Source organism: Nelumbo nucifera, chromosome 8, assembly GCF_055504915.1.
Source record: "Nelumbo nucifera cultivar China Antique chromosome 8, China Antique-T2T, whole genome shotgun sequence".
Lineage (NCBI taxonomy): Eukaryota > Viridiplantae > Streptophyta > Magnoliopsida > Proteales > Nelumbonaceae > Nelumbo > Nelumbo nucifera.
The window spans coordinates 29,410,160-29,427,551 of record NC_142656.1 but is presented as its reverse complement, the minus strand read 5'-3'; the positions used below and the strand labels follow the sequence as shown (position 1 = coordinate 29,427,551).

Here is a 17,392-nt window from a genome sequence, read left to right as displayed (position 1 = left end):
AACACATCGTCGTTGCCACATCTACTAATAGTAGAGATTATTGATGTGTTTAGTTATGATCAGATTTGATTGCCTATTTACATATCTTGTTTGCACCATACATGTGCAGTGAGATTCTAGTGATGAGATCCCTTCAAAAAGGAATGCTTTAGGAGTTCATGGAGAGGACTCGCAAGCTGTCTTCTTTAAATACCCGAACAAATGAACCCTCTTAAGTAAAACACCCCTCCCATAGACAACTGACTTAGCAGGACTTAGCAGGTAGTGATCCCACATAACCCAGGACCCCAGATTTCAATCTGGCGACAAAAGAACACCCTTCCTATGGAGGAACAAAAAATAGAACACTGTTAGTAATCCAAGTTCAATCACCACTTATGTAATGGAATTCAAATCCAAATTTAGACAATGGGATTCTGTTTGTAGCCCCAACTGAAGTAGAGTGAACATGCAAAATCGATAATTGCTCTTCCAATATCATGAACTCCACAACCTCAAGAATCAAGATATCCCACTCCAAATAAATTAAATAGAAAAAAAAAAATGAATGCATTTATTAAGCCTTGATATATCTATCTCAAAAGTGAAATAGACTTGCCCTCGAATCATAGACGTACAGAATGGTGAGGTACTTGCGTTCACTGTGGTTCGTTTATTGCTGTGTAGAAAGAAGTTTAAATACACGGAATGCACTAATAATGAACTCAATATAACATAATCCAAATAGCTAGTAATTCTGCAGACCATATACTACAAGCCCTTGGCAACAAATGCTTTACATGTATCCAGATTATAACAATCTAAGATACTGTTGTGTAGTAAACCGAGTTGATGACAAACTAGCAAGATCATTCTCCCCTGATCATTAGAGATTGATACGGCACCCTCCTTATCTCCACAAATGTTGAAAATTGATTGCTCATTGGTTGTTTCCATGGTTCACCATCCATCTGCATATAAGAATGTTTCCATTCGCCACCTCTAACTTCCAATCTAATTGCTGCAGCCTGAAACAAACCACTGAATTTATTTTAAAATGCTTCTTTTAACAATTACAGTTATCAACTAATATATTTATGAAATAATTAAATCATCAGTAAACCTTTAAGATCATAGAAATTGAACTCTCTAAGTGAATTCATAGGCAATTAGCAATGTGGAATAACAGCTTGGTTCTAGTGCAGCAGAAGAACCGATTGTCATTACATGACATAATATAATTCATTTCATGGTGAAAGAATTGTACCATTTTTAATGATAGAACAAAACCGTGAATCTCTCACATCCTAGTAATCATGCAGCAGTAGAACCAATACCTAGGTAGTTCAGGGCCTCAAGGGAAAATGTAAAGGTAAATCTATGAAAAATGACGAATACCTAGTATCAGATCTGAGGCACTAGTAATAAGGTCTAAGGGTGCTGAAGCTGGTTCTACCAGTGGTGAGATTTTAAAAGTGAATGGTAGAAATGTTGTTTTAAGGAATGCGCTATTCATTTTCTTATAGGTAACAATATTTTATTAAACTCAAAAACAACAAATAATGTACAAAGCTAAGAGCTCAAAGGCCCTACATATAGGTCAGACTAGCCGCTTATCCCAAATTTATGGCATTACAGTTAGGCCCAAAACATTTGTTCTCCTTATTTAGTCAAAGCATCTGCCATTGAATTTGCTGATCTTCACGCCAATTGAAAGGCTAGAACTGCTCCAGTACTCAGCCAATTTATCCCCTTGGTTACTTGTCCATGCTGCTATATTGTGTTGCTGTTGTTCCTCAACCATTTAATTACAACTTTAGAGTCTCCTTCCATAGTAATATCTTTCAAATTCAGCTGTCTTGTCACCCTCAATCCTTGCACAACAGTTAAACATCTTAACTCTTATTAAGTTGTACACCCAATAGGTCCTGCAAACAATGCTATTTAAAGTAATGCATTTTATTGGTAATGATGATCTTTATAAATTTTGGAAAAGAATGAGATATGGTACAAGATGTGCCAAGCACTCCCTTTAGAACTTCAGGCTAGCATCAGTTTACATGACCCCCCAAAATAACTTCCTTCTATTGATTCCATTGTCTAGTTAGTGCATCTGCTAAGCTATTAGTTGATTATATTGTCCATCTAAATATTGTTCTCACCTCCTTAGCCAAAACGTTGTGGTTCTCTTGTTGTGTCTGTAGATCCAAGAGCAAAATTTCATTATTATTAAACTCACATTCAAAAATACTCTTGAATCCACTTCAACTAAAAGATTTTTATAATCAAGTATAGCCACTCTCAGCCTTTGCACCTCTGACTTATTGAGTTGCCATGGCCAATAGGCCTAAGAATAGATGGCCACAACATTCCCTTATCTATCTCTAAACACTCCTGGCTATACCCAAACAACTTGGATTACATAAACAACAATCATCAAAATTTAACTTGACAATATGAGCTGCTGGTGAGCTCCAAAAAGGGTAAGATTTAAGTGCTTGATGCAGATGATAGTCCCACTATTTCCTAACTTCGGGTAGTATTATTTAGGCCCCATTCGTTTTTTACCAAGTCATTTGCCTGGGTATATGCACTTACTTTAGTACGTACCCAGGTAAATGCATTTGCCCATGTTTTTTTGATCAAAAGTGTTTCCAAGGTAAGTTAAACAATATACCATTTTTACCCATAAATTTTCACTATTAGAAGGGGCAATTTTATCCCATAATGTTTTGGAAACTTCCCTCCGGGTGGGAAAGTTACGTATCCACCTGGAAGATGGGTATCACTTACGGTAAGTGATACCCAAGTGATACCCATGGGACTGAAAAGCAAACATGGGATTGTTAGTCAACAGGAACAACTTCCCCATTGTCCAACTTTCTAACCCTCTATTTACTGAGAAATGAACAGGGCCTTAAAGAGAATGAAACATCTTCATGAATTTACCCAACAAGCCACATTAACCATCACACTCCCTATCATTACTTCTTTACAATGAGTTGAATCTTTGAATATTCTAGCATCTCTTTCCTACCAAATAGATCAGAAAAATGGCCAGACATGCACATCTCCACATCATTTCCTCCCTTCTCTTGGAGGGAGAGAAAATTGACTTTGAAAAGAAACTTTCGACATAAGAACTTGGACTACTCCAACAAAAAAATAGATCAAGATTAATTTTATGGTAAATTATTTAAACCACCCATGTAGTTTCTGACAGTTGCTTTAACATCACCTGACCATTGACCTCTGCAAAATCCCCCCTCAACATTTGGGTTAAACTATAATCCTGTTCAACATGACAGAACTAAGCACATTGAGGTTGATAGGCATTTCATAAGGGAAAGAGTCTCTTCAGGAGAAGTTTGTTTACCATTTATCACATTAGAAGAGCAGCTGGCTGATATCTTGACCAAGGGAGTTCCCAGGGGGAAATTGACACACTATATAAGCAAGCCGGGCATGATTGACATCTATGCTCAGCTTGAGGGGGAGTGTAAAGAGACTGGGCCAAATGAGCCCTAACAGCCTTTCGTGTGATATCCTTTATTTTATCTTTTATTTTATGTTGATGAGCCTCGCTTAATGGGCCTATTATTTGTTCTTATTTTATTTTCTTTATGTAACTGCCAAGCTAGCCGCCTACTCTCCTCACTACTTATCATAGCATATGCCTGTGAAAGAGTAACCTCATCCCTGGCCAAAATGTTTTGTCTGATAATATCAAACTCAGGGTTGAGTCCAGTGAGAAACTCAAACACCCTATTTCTCTCCACTAGTTTTCTATACATTTCAGCATCCTTTTTACTCTCCCATACCACTGTCTCCATAACATCAATTTCCTGCCATAGGGATTTTAGTATAGAGTAATAGATTGCCACACTCTTCTCCCCCTGTCTCAGGTTCTTCACATCACTTTTCAATTTGTATGCTATGGCTACATTCAGTTTCTGTGAATAGGTCTCAGTTACACTGTCCCATATCTCCTTAGCCGAAGACATCCAGAGATAGTGTTGGCCTATATAGGGCTGCATAGAGTTGACTAACCATCCTATAACAGTATAGTTCTCTTGCATCCATCTTTCAAATTCAGGGTCTGTCTCTTCGGGTTTCACCTTGCTGCCTGTGAGATACCCGAGTTTTCCTCTACTACAAACATAGATTTTTATAGACTGTGCCCAAGCAAGATAGTTCGTCCCATCTAGCTTAATTGTGGTAACACCAGTCAAAACAGAATCTACTGAAGCAAGTCCAGAAACTGGCACCTGCTTGAACTCACTTCCGTATGCCTCCATTAATCAAACAAAAATCAAAGAACATAAAATTTTGACTATGTAAACTTACTTGAAGTCAAACCAGAACTTGGGTGCTTGAAAAACTAGGGTTTTGCTCCATCCAGCAGATGGGAGGAAGAGACAAGACACTGCCGCACCCACCAGACTAACCCAAACTCTTCCAAACCCGAACTGCCCTCCTTTAGCAATCACAAGATACCTTCCAAGCACAGAGCGCCACACCCAAGCTTCACCTTTCCTGGTAACCTCGAAAATCTCTAGTCGGCTAGGGTTTTGGGCAGCAGCAAAACAGCATCACTTCTTGGCAAAATCTGGCCAGAACTAAACTCTCCAAATCCTTCTACCAACTAGACAAGTGATTCTCTATACTATAGAGAACCTATCTCTCCATACACTCTTGATTTTAGAGTGTACAGGAACAAAGAAAAAAGAAGGAAGAGGAACTGAACCTTCTCTGATACCAAGATGTAAATCAGTCATCTAATATCAGGATTAAACTTAGTGATTAGCAGAATAGAACAGATCTGAATAACTGTATGAGAGAGGAAGATGGCGAAGAGAAGAGGTAAGAGAAGAAGAAGTCGAATTAATCACCCTTCTCCTCTAACCCTATTTTATTAATCTCTAAAAAAATTGATGATGACAAGTATACCCTTAAGTGGGCGGCCAGCTTGGCAGTTACATAAAGAAAATAAAATAAGAACAAGTAACAGGCCCATTAAGTGAGGCCCTTCAACATAAAATAAAAGATAAAATAAAGGATATCACACGAAAGGCTGTTAGGGCCCATTCGGCCCAGTCTCTTTACAATACTTACTGGCCCCTTCCATTAATTTGAGTACACAGTATCAAATTACAAGTTTACCCTTATATCTCTATCTGGCAAAAAATGTACAACAGCAAGTCCAACGCCAACCCATGTTCAACTTGAAGCTCCTCCCTTTCCCTATCTTAACTTCTCCGGTTTCTTTATCTCATTATATCTATTCTTCTCCCCAAGAACTGTGCATAATTACCCACTCGTCCTTGAAAAAGTGAAGCAGAAAATCCTATTACCATCAATCGATATCAGATTGTTTGCTACTGGCAATGACAAGTCGGCCCCAACCCTGAAATGCATCATAACCATCATTACCTTCCTGAGCATCTTCCCCGACACCATATGCTCACTTCAACTGTGTCACCCCAGAGGATGGAACACATTGCGAAGAGTTACATAATCCAGACGACTTAACCAAGTCATTGACATCCCTGAGTATATCACTCTGCCATTCCCAGCCGAGTCCATCTTGAACAAGAGGTTGTAATCATAGGGACTCACAGATCCCTCACACTAATACATGCGAGTTAGATATAGTAAAAAGTGTCCAGTCTAGAGTTTGTAAGAATCAAAGTGAACTCAGCCAACCAAGGCATGGCCAACTCACTAAACACCAATCATAAAAGCTCCATTACAGCGGCCTGTCAATCAACGAGGAAATATTAGAATTTCTTCTTGAATCAGAAGGCTACCTAAGACGGGAAGGACAATTTCCCCCTGCTGAGAGACACAGAAGTCCATCCACACCCACAAACAATCCCTCATCATTGTGGCCGCACCCAAGCACCACATTTCCAACTTTGGTCCCTCAGAATATAACCCTTTCCACAGAGAAATATCCAACAGTGCACAATCCATCACTATATGATACCTGATAGAGGCATAGCTGCTTGTCACAGAGTGACATTGACTTGGGCATGTGGCATGAACCTTAACCAAATGAGAGCAGATAGAAGAGGTTTTGTGAAGATTCTAGAAGAGTTTCAAAAGCCCCAAGAGGATTCAAGAGATCCCTAGAGTTGTACCGCTACACCCTACTTGAGGAATACAAAAAGTTCTTTGAGTTCCCTATGCCAGTTGCCTTTGTATGTTCTTGTCCCTAACTTGCCTAAAAAGTTCCCAAGTTTGTGGGTTCAGTTGGTGCAAAGGTGCCATTGCAAGTGCCACATATTGACACTAGTAGAGAAGGCTAGGTCCATGAAATGCTGCTCACTACATCCCAATGCATATATTCTCTGAGAGAGATGATCTGCAGGAAACACCACCAAGTGAACGAAAATTTTTTTCTGATCAAACACTGGATCAGCCTGTGTAACATCCAGCAAGGAAGGCATTGAATCCAAACAATGTCACTGCCAGTATCAAGCACAATGTAGACATTCTTACGAGGCAATGCCAAGTTGCCAACACCTAACCATGTAAATATTCTTTGCTACCGTGAGAGAGGTTAGAGATGACTGAACTACTGAATCCATCATTGTGTGACAAAGTGGTGTTTCTACTAGTAACAGGCGGTGCAACAGCTGCCACCGAAATGCTGGATTATGCTTTATATTGGGGATTGAAAGGTTATATTTCTGGGGTATTGGTTCTTTTCGAATTCTTTTCGGGCAGGGTGATACTTGTTTTGATGTCATGTTCTCAGTGGTTCTTATTGCCAGCTCCTATAATCTATTTTTATTTTGATGAAAAAATTTCCATTACTGTTAAGAAAAAAGTTCAATAGTGGCACCTGAGCAATATGTTTTGCAGTGATGAGCTCAACCATAACAAATGAAGCATGCCATCCTTGCTTTAAGCCAAAGACCTCAAGAAGGCCATCATCCACGTGAGCTTCAACAAAGCCTCTCTGAAAAGTACACAAATTTCAGTCATCTAAAACACACACACAAACACAAAGACAGAGTAACACTATTTCTAGCCAATATCAATTCATGGAACTATATGGTAATAACAATAAAAGGATTATCTGTTCCCTAGTTGTCTAAGATACTAGTCATGGTTTAGAAATACTGTATTATATTGGTAATATAACTTTCCATTTATATAGTAGCTCTGTTTAAAACCAATGACTCTATCGATAATTTAGAATTCATTACAAGGAGCTTGCCCCTGTAAATTCTCAAATATTAGATCTAATGTTTAGTTTCTAACAAGGTTTAATATCAGTATTGGTGGAAATGTCAGTTATCCAAATGTAGGAAAAATGAAAGAAATGTCATAAATATTGGAAATATTTTAAAAATTATAGACATGGTGGAAACATTATGGAATGTAGAAATATGGAATAACAAAAGAAGCATTAGGGCTGGGCTTGGATTTTCAGTCCTCGGGCTGGGATCGGGCCCAAGAAGTTGGGTTTTTTTATTGGGATTATAGCAGTTAAGGGCAACTTTTGGCCCTTAATATCAATAAAAGTAATATATTTAAAAAAATTTCAAAAATGGGTTAACTTTTTAAAAATAACATCAGTTAAGGGCAAAAACACTGTTCATCTTCTTCTTCTTGTAATCCATTCACCAGCGCTGCCGCCGCCGCCTCTGTCTCCCACCCACCTCCGGCAACGTTGCCAGAGACAGGAGGAGGTGGGCGGAGGTGGGTGGAGGTGGCAGCGTTGGGCAGACTAATGACCACCAGCGCCGCCGCCTCTGCCTCCGCCCACCTCCGGCAACTCTGCTGAAGGCGGAGGCGGAGGTGGCGGAGGCGTTGCCAGAGGCAGCAGCGAGCGGCAGACAGTGACGCCGGTGAATGGATTGCAAGAGGAAGAAGATGAACAGTGTTTTTGCCCTTAATTGATATTATTTTTAAAAAATTAACCCATTTTTGAATTTTTTTTAAATATATTACTTTTATTGATATTAAGTGCTAAAAGTTGCCTTCAAATGTTATTATCCCTTTTTTATTTTTTGGGTTGGGCCCGTGCCTAGACCTTAGGTAGCCTGAACCCAACCCAACTACACACATTCATACATACAAATGTAGTTATGTACATAAATGTAAATTTTGCATACATATTATATGTATATATATATATATATACACACACACACACACATACATACATACAAATACATATTTGTATGTATATACATTTTTATACATATTTACCAATATACATACATATTTGCATTAATGCATACATACATGTATAATTTTAGGGAGGGTTCATTAACCAACCCGAGCCCGGCCCGGGCCCAAGCCCAAGCCCAACCGAGTGCATCAAATTACAATGCAGGCTCGGGCCTTAAGCCCAAGTTTTAGGGTCAGGACTGGGTTGACCATAAACCCGCCCGACTTGCACCCCTAAGAAGCATTGATACAGCTTTTCAATTATTATCTTATTCCAAACCATCAAACAATTGCAAGAAACTTGGGCTGCTAGAAAAATAATACGCTACAAAGCTTTCCCTGTAGATTTAAAGAGTTAAAACTACATAATAGGGAGTTCAAGCAAAACTTTAATCTACACAAGTGCAAATGATTATAATAAATTAACCAAATAATCTATTAGACAGACAAAAACTAAGGTTTAATGTTACATCCAAAATGAATTATGAGCTAGCTCAAATTGGTCATCATCATCATTAACTAAGAGCAAAAGAGCTAGCTTCAAAATAATAGATACATCTTATATCACCTTGATATTCTAGCTAAGAAATAGAATATGCAAAGTAAGATTCCAACAGTTCACTAGATATATACAAGATTCTTTTCTTTTTCTTTTTTTCTCTCTTGAACATGATATATAAGGTTGGAACAAGTTTGTTTTAATCTATTGAACAAATTTGTTTAAATACATGGAATGCACTAATAATGAACTCAATACAACATCATCCAAATAGCAAGTAATTTTGTAGACCATATACTACAAAGCCCTTGGACAAACTAGCTAGTAATTTTGACGACAAACTAGCAAGACCATTCTCCACTGATCATTAGAGCTTGATACATTACCCTCCTTATCTCCACAAATGTTGAAAATTGATTCCTCATTGGTTGTTTCCATGGTTCTCCCTCTATTGTACATTATTCTAGAGTTGTTCTAGAGCATTCTCGTAGAATATTCTAGAAGATATTATAAGGATCCTAGCAATTAGATGTATGCAAGGTTCAAAGTATCGGAAATACAAGGTGTATCCGAAAGACAATTTTAAGAGACGTATCGGGATACGCTTTGGATACGTATGATACGAATGAAAAATCAAGATACACATAAATATGGTAAAATATATTACTAACTATATTTACAAATTTTATATGATTGTAAATAAGTCATTTAAATGTAAAAAATCATAATTTAATGGTTTATATAAAGTGTGACATATCGGGACACAATTAGTAACCGTTGAAAAAATGATGGAATAACTAAAATGTCAATGTCAATGTCAATTTTCAAAAACCAATATATTAATCTTAATATTTATTAGTATATAAATTTTAATAATTAATTCTAGCATTTATTAATAAAAACTTGTCACTCATTAAGAAAAGTGAAAATTTACTTAAAACTAAAAATACATATAATCATAGCAAGCAAATATGTGTGGCTCATTGGCAAACTTGTGGTCGTTAAAATTTAAAATCAAGTAACCAAAATTCAAATCTTGCTATAGCTAAAATTTGAAATTTTTACACTAACAAAATGAAATTAATGATAGGGGATCATTAATTAAAGTTTAAAGGAATTAATGAGATAATTTGAATTAGGCGCTAAAATTCAAATTTAAATTTAAATTTGCCTTGGAGTAATTGACTAATTAATGAAAGAGAAATTAGACTTAAATAAACAAAATTAATGAGAGATTCGGTATTAAACATGGATTAACGAATAACGATACAGATCTTAACTGTATCGGACTGTTTTGGGTTTGTATCAGACAGTATCGAGCCCATATCGGCCGATACAGATCCAAAACAGATCGATACGGGCTCGTATCGGCCGATACGTACGAAAAGAAACAGAGCATATGATTTATACACGTTCCGCGTATCGGATTCTTGTTGAAACGATACGTATCAGCCGATACGGACTGATACGTTGCAATATTTTGAACCTGGGATGTATGGCACTTCTAACGACCAAATCCATTCAATTAAGGTAGGAAGGCTATACAAGGAGTATTCTCGTTTGGAGGAACATCCAAGAAGTGTTCAAGAGTCATATCCCTACACCCTACTTTTTTTTTATCAATAACTATGGATTGAATTAATATTAAAAATATGAGAAAATTACAGGGCAAGGGGGCTAAACAATCTTTTAGCTCCCAAGAACAACCATTAAACATCAAAAGAACAAAAATTACAAGACAACCCAAAAAATAGAATCTTTGTTCACCCCTTGTCTAGCTAGACCATCTGCCAAAGAGTTTGCACTTCTTTTTACCCATTTGTATTGGATTTCCATGTCCTTAGTCAGCCACTTGAATTTCCTCTTTCATTTCTGTAATTCCAAAGTCTAAGACTATCCTCTTTCAGCCAGTTTGCCACCACTTCAGAATCTCCTTCTATGATCAACTTGTTAATATGCATATCCTTGATTCTTTGTACCCCTTCAAGAGATGCAAGAATCTCAGCTCCCAAAGAATCTCCCACTCCAACTGGTCCAGAATACATTGCTAACAGCTTCCCTTGTTCATCTCTTATTACTCCTCCTATCCCGTATAGCCCTGGATTGCCCAAGCTGCTGCCATCAAAGTTCAGTTTAACAAAGTCATGGGGTGGGGGGATCCAACAAACATTTGAGGCCTTCCTCATTGGAACAAGTTATGCTATCTCCTTCCACTTTCTTTACAGCTCATCAACTGAGAATTCTGCGAACAGAGCCAAGGTTTTCAGCCAATGTATAACCCTAATGTGGATGGCCTCCAGCATTGCTTCTAAACTTCTCTCCTTATCTGTAAATATTCGTGAATCTCTCCTCCCAAATAGCCCAACAGACTGCAGCCCTCATACACCTCCACATAAACTTGGCCCTTTTTGTTGGCTAAAACGGCATAAATGTGAATAGGCTTTGTACATTCGAAGGGGGGGATCCACCTGCACCCAAACAAAGAAGTACACCACTCCCAAATGATGTTTGTGAACTGACAGGAGATTAGTAAGTGATATCCAGACTCACCATCAGCTTTACAAAGAACACCGGTGAGGACAAAAACAACCATTGGGTCTTTTTCTTTGAAGTAAATATGTTGTGTTAACTCTTTCCAGAAAGGCTTCCCGACAGAAACTTCCAACCTTAGGAGGTATAGAATGACACCACACCTTTTTAACAAGGAAAGACAAGCCAGAAGAAGAAGAATGTGTGAGAGCACTATAGAAAGAGGCACAAGTGAAAGAACCAAAGGGGGTGAGAGTCCAAATTCTACTATATGCCTTTGTTGGCTCTAGGAACACCCCTTCAAGAATGGATAACACTGATGAGATACCATCAAGCTCTGTGTCCCTGATATCTATTCGCAGGCCCAAGTTCCAGTCGACCCTAGAAATAGAATTAGAATGAACAATGAATGAAGACACCAGTTCATTTTTAAAAGTGGAAAGGGCAAAAAGGCTTGGGAATTGGTCTTTTAGGGAGGAGTCCCCAATCTAAACATGTTCCCAAAAATTAATGAGATTGCTTGAGTGCAAGTCATACCTGATCCATGGAGAAAACAAAGGTAGAATAACTTTCCAAGGAGATGCTCTTGTACTCCTTGCCAGAATCCAAGAGTCCCATCCATTTGCTGCAACCCCATGAATACTTCCCATATCTTCACCCAAAGTTTGTCCTTCTCCAATGAGAACCTCCAAAGCCATTTCCCCAGAAGAGTCAAGTTCCTATCCCTACACCCTACTTGAGTAATACAAAGAGTTCTTTGAGTTCCCTATGCCAGTTGCCTTTGTATGTTCATCTCTAACTTGCCTAAGATGTTCCCCAAGTGTGTGGGTTCAGTTGGTGCAGACTTGTTCTTAGAGCCATAGTGTTCTCAAGTAGGAAGGCTGATTTGTGAAGCAGGGAGGTGCTATCACAAGTGCCACATGCAGCGCTAGTAGAGAAGGCTAGGTTCACGAAATGCTGCTGACTACATCCTGATGCATCAATTGCAAATGTGTGGATCTTATCTTTTAAAAGATGTCTTGTATTAAGAAACATAAATGAACAATATTAGTAAAAAGGGGGTTCTAAGCTGTACCCTAGCCGCCTATGCAAAAAGAGCAAAATTTATCTGAGTTATGTCTTGGTTGAGGTGCACCAAGAACACAAGGGGCTGCACCAAGGCCTAGGCTAGGCGCAAGCCTTTGCGCCTTGAAATGTGCCTTGCCTGTACACCTAGGCAGACCTTTTAAGTTTTAATCACTGATCCAGGGAGGTGCTAGCAAATAGGTTGGTTCTACCTGGAACCGATTGGAACCAACCTCAAACTGGATTTCATAAGGCTGGTTCAAATAGGTTCTCGGGTAGGGTCTGGTTCCAAATTCTTGGAACTGGCCCCCACCCAAGCCGGCTCCAGGGATGGGGGTTTACCCTACCTGAACCAACCCAGAGAACCAGCCTTGATTGGCCTTGGTAGAACCAGCTTAATTAACCTTGGTAGAACTGAAATTACCCAACCTTAGAACCAAATCTGCCTTAAAATAAATTATAAAATACTTTGAGGATGTGAAAAACTGAACCCAAGCACTCATGGTTACAATGATCATAATCTCATTTAACCATTGCACTTGCATATGGTTTCGAATGATGGATTATGTATTAATTATGTTTTATTGTTCGGGTCAATTGTGAATTGTATTCTATTTACATTGAGATTGTATTTAACTAAATTGTGGAATGTGTATGAAGTTCAATTATGGATTAGTAATAACTATGTGATATAATTTAGGTTGTCTGTGGATTATGTTTAATTTTCTGAGATTGAGTGACCATATGGATTTGAAATATGGAATGTTTAAGATAGATGGTTATTGAAAGGGAAAAAATAGAAAACAGCATATTATTATTCTTTTAAAGAACAAGTTCCATGGGTAGACCCTAGAACCAACCTTGGAACCAATCTTGACAGGTAGGTTCTGGTTCCAAAAATCTGGAACCGAGCCCTATAAGGTAGGTTCTAGGTTCTGCCTTGGAATTGAACCAAACTAACCCATGCTCACTCGTAGATCCAGGATTTGTTAAGAAGTAATGTGGTAATTTTAAGTGGAGAGGAGTCAAATTTCAAAAGAAATTGCAAGTGTTTAAGGCTAAATTGAAAGAATGGAACAAGGAGCACTTGGGTAGGATAAAGGAGGAAATGATAAACAAAAGAAAAAAGATAAAAAGAGTTGGATAAAAAGGAGGTTCAAAGGCAATTTAGGATGGAAGAAGTGTTCAAATGCTCTTTGAGGAAGGAAATGGAAGGAATGTTGCTCAAGGAAGAGATCTCTTAGAGAAAAAAATAAAAATTTATGAAAGTGATGGGAATACAAGGTTTTTTCATTCAGTTGCCAATGGGAGAAGAAAAAAGAATTTTGTGGCATGATTGGATGTAGGAGGGTTAAGAACTAATCAAGAGGAAAAAACATTGGTGGATCACTTCAAATAAATATATTAAAATCCCTTGAATAAGAGAATGATAGTTGAAGGATTTGACTGGCCAAGTTTGGAACAGGAGTACATGGAGAAAGGAAGTTTCTCTATGGACAGAACAAAGCCTCTAGGACCTGATGAATTCACAATAGCTTTTTACTAGGACTGTTGGGCAACTGTAAAGGATGATTTAATTCTAATATTCAATGAATTCTTTGAGAAAGGAATTATTAATCATGGAATAAATGCAACTTTCATTAGTTTGGTCCCTAAAAAAATTGAGGCACTTCACTCAAAAGACTTTCGACCTATAAGTTTAGTAACAGTTTTATAATATTGTAGCTTAGGTCCTGCCTTTGTGACTTAAGGTGGTGCTTCCTTTTCACTTTCAAGGAGCTTTTATCCAAGATAGGCAGATCACAAACCAGATTTTCATGGGAAACGGTGTAGAGGAAAGGAGAAGATCTGGTAGGAGACCAATGTGTAGGTTGGATTTGGAGAAAGCATGTCGCCCTGTTGACTAGGATTGTTAATTGAGGTTTGAGGAGGGTTGGTTTTGGGGAGCAGTGGTGCAAATGCATAAATGGGTGCTTATAGACATGCCACTACTCCATCCTAGTGAATGGGGTAGTGAATATTGATGACTGACAAGAAATATCAAGTGAAGGTTCAATGGATTCCAAGATCAGTTAACACTTGGGCTGACAATTTAGCTAAGAAAGTGGTTAATAGAAACCAACTGTTTGGGGCAAAGTCATAATAATCTATGGGGAGGGATAGCTTACCATGCTCTCATTTCTGTATAAATTGATGTAAATTTTCTGTTTATATTAATGAAATTTAACTTCTTTGTTGCTGATAAAAAATTAAAAAAATGGCAACCTATGTCCTAGCACTCAAACAAGTGGAAGTTATGTAGCCAATTAGAAATCTGTTCCATTGTATCCACGGAAATGGATCATCATTGTTCATAAGCATTCACAAAATTAAAATTATGTTATCATGCTATTAATAACAATTTTTAGAATATTAGAGACCACAGATTAAACGTTACAAAGATTTCAGAATATTTTTGTCTTCTTTCCTTTGTTATTCTTTTCTTTTTTTCTGATTGGTAACCAGAAACTTTATTAATTTGTGGGAAAGAATGAAGTATAATACAAAATATGCAAGGCATCCCTCTTAGATAATTAGTGTAGCAAGTAACTAACCCTTTACAAGCATTTTACATATGACTCTCTGGGAAAATGACTCCTCAAAAACAGTGATCTTCCGTTAGCCTATACCTCTCTCAATCATTTTTCTATTTCATTCTTCCTTTAAAATGATTCTGGCTGTCTACTGAAGCTTGCAAACTTGCAGTACTGAAACTTGGACCCAGTTTTCCCATGTCCTTTCGATCAATAAAATGCAACATTTTAACCATTTGGACACCACTTATGTGTCAGTTTTCCATCATGTGATTGAAATTCATAGATCCTTGAATGGTAGAGTCCAGATCTGCTATACTTTTTTTCCTGCACTTTCGTTCAGTCAGTGACAGGTGTTCCATTACATGTGGGGTCTCATATGTTTACGTATTTACACGTGTAAGGGCACACCTGTCACAGACTGAATGGAAGTGCAGGAAAAAAAAGAGTGCAGCAGATCCTGACTCAAATGATATGATGTTTTGTAGTCAATAATCTATGATACAAAGCATATGTTTAACCTTGGTAGAGTAGAGCTTCACACATGGCACTCCCACTTTTCTTATTTGCTTGATTTCCTTGAGCAATTCTTTCACTCATATTTTGGTATTTTTATAATAATTAAGACCTGGAAATTAATTTTTGGCAACCAAAGCATTTAATTTTTGAGTTTATTTCAGAATAGTAAACCTTCAGCAACACTATTCTATGGAAAGGATATACATAAGATTTAAATCCACATGCATATAAAAAGTATACCTTTTCCATATACTCTGGCTTTGGCTTACCCCATGGATTCCTCCCACTTCCATAGTTATGAAGATTTAGAGCAACTATTGCCCGAACACTGCAAGAAAGGAAAAAAGTTCTGGTTCAGTTCAACAAGAGGGATGGGGTTTTTGGGGAGGAAGGAAGGAAGAAAATACAGATAAGTCCTGAAAGGACTGAGATATTGCAACAGTGGCAAAAAAAAAGTACAGACCTAACCTATGGCATTTTTTGGCACAAAGTGGCTGTCAATATTTAAATAGGATGGTGGAGCCATGTGTTTCTCAAGGAGATGAATATGACACTAGGATAGCAGGAATATTGGAAAGAATCTAAAGCCACGTTTGGGAGTGCTCCTATGGTCTTTTTGTGCTTCTCACATTAGGGAAGCCAACAGCCAGTCAAAAAATCATTTGGTGAAAAAACTTCAAAGGGCCTTTTACATTAAAAAAGATCTTTGAAAAAGCAGGAAAAAAACTCCATTTATCTTTTCATATTTGCAAATTGCAATAAGTTATCTTGAACAAAAAAAAAAAAAAAACTGGAGACCAGTCAAACACTAAAAAAGAACTTTTTCAAAATGCCCATTTCAAACAGTGGTTTCAGAAGCACCGTTTACACCAAAAAATACTCCCAAATGCAGCCTAAAGTGTATATGAAGAATGGTTCTCAACTACAAACCCTTTAGAAGGAGTAAGTGGTGAATGGGAATGGAGTTGCCACTAGTTATATAGTGGTTCTGGAGGATGTGAACACTTTATTTGAGGGACCATCTTTAGCACTTTGTCAAAGATTATTAGAAAATGTTAGAAACTTCATTTTTAGATTGCAGTGTTCCATAAAATTAAAAAACTTGACAATTCAAGCTATCCAGTTCATCAAATCCTATCATGTTCAACTGTGAGAATTCATACTAGTTCCTGTATGCTATGACTTTTCTCAGTTTGGAAATTTGCTTAAGATAAAATCAGATGGTAACTCATTGAGAGATTCCATCCAGAAGGCAAAGGACTGGATTTGATAACTAATAAAAGATGGTGCACATGACTTTTCAAGTAGTAGTTTGTATAACCAAGTACATAGATAAGCCTATAAGGTCAAAGGTTCTCTAGAAAAAGATGGATCTAATATGTGATTCTTGGACATGGAACTAATGAATCCCCCCCCCCAATTTTTCTATCTGGTATAACTTTCCCACCACCAGAAAGAGAATAAAGAAAAAGGAGAAAGAACAACCACTGAATACAGGCAATGGAGTACCAAAAGGCAAACATCTAAACAAAAGTACTTTCTAAATCAATTAAAAAACAGAACTTAAAACAAGACAAAATAGAAAGAAACAAAACGGCATGTACCTTGAAGGGACTCGAATCTGCTCCCATTCTGAGCAGTTGACCTTCTTAATATGCAGTCGTAATATATTCTTAAGCCCTCTGTATACAATAATTTTGTGAATAAATATTGACAAAAACAAAGCGAGAAAAGGTCAAGTTGAATAACTTAACAATGCCTGGGTGAAGTTGTAAAGTAAAAGCAAAGCTAGCAATGTAAATAGCTCATATTGACTAGATCCAAACTAAAAACAACTAGAAGCAAAATCAGGAAGCAGATGAGCCATCACAAAACAGACATGTTTTAAAAGTAGATAATGCAAAAACTATTAATAATTTCTTCCAAGAAATGCATCTGCATCCGTAGAAAGTAGAAGGATAAAGCATAGCAATGCATTTTACAACAGTAAAACAAAAAGCTGAAGAATCAATAATCAAGTATAGAGTGAAATATACACCCA

General features: G+C 37.5%; 1 protein-coding gene, 1 long non-coding RNA gene and 1 pseudogene across 2 annotated transcripts in view; all 3 read right to left on the bottom strand.

The window, feature by feature from the left end:
• Positions 1-525: 525 nt before the first annotated feature.
• LOC104586711 (diacylglycerol kinase 4-like) overlaps positions 526-17,392 on the bottom strand; it is a 42,293-nt gene continuing 25,426 nt past the window's right edge. Inside the window, exons 10-13 of the mRNA XM_088893904.1 lie at positions 16,956-17,033; positions 15,592-15,679; positions 6,830-6,946; positions 526-1,007 (exon numbers count right to left, since the gene is read on the bottom strand). Coding sequence (XP_088750030.1) covers positions 849-1,007; positions 6,830-6,946; positions 15,592-15,679; positions 16,956-17,033 — 442 coding nt within the window. The 3' untranslated portion in view covers positions 526-848. The remainder of the gene's footprint in view (positions 1,008-6,829; positions 6,947-15,591; positions 15,680-16,955; positions 17,034-17,392) is intronic.
• Positions 1,020-6,821, bottom strand: LOC148789810 (aspartyl protease family protein 2 pseudogene; annotated as a pseudogene).
• On the bottom strand, positions 8,831-15,584 carry LOC148789809 (uncharacterized). Its single transcript, XR_016079778.1, has 2 exons — positions 11,732-15,584; positions 8,831-11,575 (listed from the first exon to the last, which is right to left on the bottom strand). It is a non-coding gene; the product is annotated as an uncharacterized LOC148789809 (long non-coding RNA).